This window comes from Cricetulus griseus, chromosome 4 (genome assembly GCF_003668045.3).
Source record: "Cricetulus griseus strain 17A/GY chromosome 4, alternate assembly CriGri-PICRH-1.0, whole genome shotgun sequence".
In the NCBI taxonomy this organism is placed as follows: domain Eukaryota; kingdom Metazoa; phylum Chordata; class Mammalia; order Rodentia; family Cricetidae; genus Cricetulus; species Cricetulus griseus.
Genome location: NC_048597.1, coordinates 93,250,748 through 93,253,909, shown reverse-complemented (window position 1 = coordinate 93,253,909; position 3,162 = coordinate 93,250,748). Strand labels below are relative to the sequence as shown.

The 3,162-nt window shown below is 52.0% G+C and overlaps 1 protein-coding gene across 1 annotated transcript; it reads left to right on the top strand.

The window, feature by feature from the left end:
- The first annotated feature begins 1,485 nt into the window (after positions 1-1,485).
- Positions 1,486-2,886, top strand: Cmklr1 (chemerin chemokine-like receptor 1). The gene has a single exon (XM_035443433.1). It carries the CDS (start codon positions 1,486-1,488, stop codon positions 2,602-2,604), a length of 1,119 nt encoding a protein of 372 aa, XP_035299324.1. The 3' UTR covers positions 2,605-2,886.
- Positions 2,887-3,162: the final 276 nt, after the last annotated feature.

Here is a 3,162-nt window from a genome sequence, read left to right as displayed (position 1 = left end):
CTGCCTCTTCTCCCCCCTCTGCAGGTATTTCCAGTTGTGCATAGTGACCAACTGGCTGGGGACTCACACTGGAGTTCTGTTCTGCAACAGTGAACAGTGAAGGTGTCCAAAGGTAGGACTCATGTCTCCAAAGGTGACTAGTGGCCATCAGCAGGGTGGGATCGGGGGAGGATGCTAGTATGGCTGCCCCTGAGGCTTTGGGCATGTGAGTGGAACCAAGGTCACAGCAATAGGCTGCTTTCTCTACTGCACGTAGAGCTGGTGTGATAGCCCATACCCTAGGGGTCTTTGAATGACTAATTGCCTCACACATAGACTGTGATGAACGAAGGGTCCTTAGGAGGCTGGTGAGACTTGGTTTAGGAACCCTGTCTTTTCCTGTGGTGGGGGTGAAGGATTTCATTATTATCCTTGTTAGGATTTGTGTTAGTTACTTTTATATAGCTGTGATAAAACACCATGGCCAAGGTGACTTATAAAATAAAGCATTTAATTGGGCTCACTGTTTAAGAGGGTCTATAATGGCTGAGTGTCCACATCTCACAAGCAGGAGACAGTGAGAGTACCTTACCCCAGTGACACACCTGCTCCAACAAGGCCACACCTCCCAATCCTTCCCGAACAGTTCCATCAAATGAGGATGAGTATTCAAACATATGAGCCTATGGGGGCCACTCTTGTTCAAACCACTGCAGGGTTCCTAACCCATTCCACATCTGCAGGTTCAGCTTGTTTGGGGCTGGGTCTCCATCTGGCCTCACTTTGCTACTTGGACCTGTGGGGTCCAGCTGTTATTATCTGTATATGCTAACCCTTATAGTAGTGCGGGGCTTGCAGGGTGGCTACAGATGTTTGTAAAAGAAATAAAGTAGGCCAGGTGTGACGGTGCACACCTTTAATTCCAGCACCTGGGGGGTGGAGACAGGTGGATCCCTGTTAGTTTGAGGCCAGCCTGGTCTACAGAGTGAGTTCCAGGTCAACTAGGGCTGCATAGTGATACCTTGTCTCAAGAGAAGTCGGGGGTAGGAGGGGGACTAGAGGGAAGAGGGGTAAGAGGGGAAGGAAGAGGAGGGTAGTAGGAAGAGGAGGAGGATGAGTAGAAGGGGGACTAGGGGAGGAGTAGGAGAAGTGAGAGGAGGAGGGGAAGGAGGACTGGGGGAGCAGTAGTAGGAGTGGGAGGAGGAGTGGGGCTGGGGAGATGGTTGTCAGTACTAAATGAACTAATGAACTTCATGCTCGGTGTCTCCTCTGACATTGCCCTCTGCCCTCCATATGTACTTAGCTACCTGAGCACATGCCCATGCATGTATGACAGGCAAATGCATACAAAGCAAAGAAATGAAGGCAAAGGGGAGATGCTTGGCTTGCTGCCCTGACCTTGCTCAGATGGTGAGGAGAAAGTGGGTGGTCTCACTGTTGCCAGGCAACACCTCAGCACCTGTCCGTTGAAGACTTTAGCCCGTGACTCTGTCTTCCCTTGCAGAGATGGAGTATGACAATGCTTACAACTACTCCAACAATTACAACGATGAGTACCCTGATGGCTTTGACCCCATTATGGATTTGGAGGAGGTGGATCCACTGGAGGCCAAGGTGGCCCGAGTCTTCCTGGTGGTGATCTACAGCCTGGTGTGCTTCCTTGGGATCCTAGGCAATGGCCTGGTGATCATCATTGCCACATTCAAGATGAAGAGGACAGTAAACACCGTGTGGTTCATCAACCTGGCAGTGGCTGACTTCCTGTTCAATATCTTTCTGCCGATCCACATCACCTACGCCGCCATGGACTACCACTGGGTGTTCGGGAAGGCCGTGTGTAAGATCAGTAGCTTTTTGCTCAGTTACAACATGTACACCAGCGTCTTCCTGCTGACTGTCATCAGCTTTGACCGCTGCATCTCTGTGGTGCTTCCTGTCTGGTCCCAGAACCACCGCAGTGTCCGGCTGGCCTACATAACCTGTGTGGTGGTCTGGGTCTTGGCTTTCTTCTTGAGTTCCCCATCTCTTGTCTTCCGGGACACGAACGATGCCAATGGGAAAATAACCTGCTTCAACAACTTCAGCTTGTCTGCCGCTGAGTCCTTGCTACACTCCACTCACTCGAGAGGGGATCCTGTAGGGTTCAGTAGACACATGGTGGTCACCATCACCCGCTTCCTTTGTGGCTTCCTGATCCCTGTCATTATCATCACTGCCTGTTACCTCACCATCGTCTTCAAGCTGCAGCGCAACCGACTGGCCAAGACCAAGAAGCCTTTCAAGATCATCATCACCATCATCGTCACCTTCTTTCTGTGCTGGTGCCCCTACCACACACTCTACCTGCTGGAGCTCCACCACATGGCTGTGCCGGGCTCTGTCTTCAGCCTGGGATTGCCTCTGGCCACTGCCATTGCCATCGCCAATAGCTGCATGAATCCCATTTTATATGTCTTCATGGGCCATGACTTCAAGAAATTCAAGGTGGCTCTTTTCTCCCGCTTGGTCAATGCTCTGAGTGAGGACACAGGGCCCTCTTCTTACCCCAGTCACAGGAGCTTCACCAAGATGTCATCATTGAATGAGAAGCCTTCGGTGAATGAGAAGGAGACCATCTCACTCTGAGCCTTACTTGGGAATGCCCTCATGGGTGCTGCAGCCCAGGGACACCCAGGGACACCCAGGGACACCCAGGGACACCCAGGGACACCCAGGGACACCCAGGGACTTGTCTTCTGAAGTGGGAGACATGGTGGGAACCTTTCTGGAGCATGTTCCGATGCCCACTACATTTTACACAAGGTGACTCATGTTTTGAGTGGGATTCCAGTATGTGGACACTCTTCCAGAAAAATGGAAGGCAGATCAGTCTGAGCCTCTGGAGTGGGGGCAGTAGGGGATCAGCTTTGACTGACTCAGACAGAAAAGGGCAGGGTTCTCCATATAGGCACAAGACTTCCCTGTGTGTGCTGCACAGTCTCCAGTGTGGGTGAGGAAGTCAGAGCAAACCCATTGCAGACCTGATACAGCCACGTGACAGTCAAGACAGCAAGACCCCCTGCCACCCCCTCCCTACCCCTGGCCTTCATTCTCCAAGACCTTGACTTTGGATTTCAGATGAGCTGGGAAAACCAGAACCTGGGGGGTTAATGGAACCCTGCAAGGGCCCAGTGGGCTGTGGGC

What these genes read in the sequence shown, in the direction of transcription:
- Cmklr1 (XM_035443433.1), top strand. Translation starts at nt 1,486, where the DNA reads ATGGAGTATGACAATGCTTACAACTACTCCAACAATTACAACGATGAG.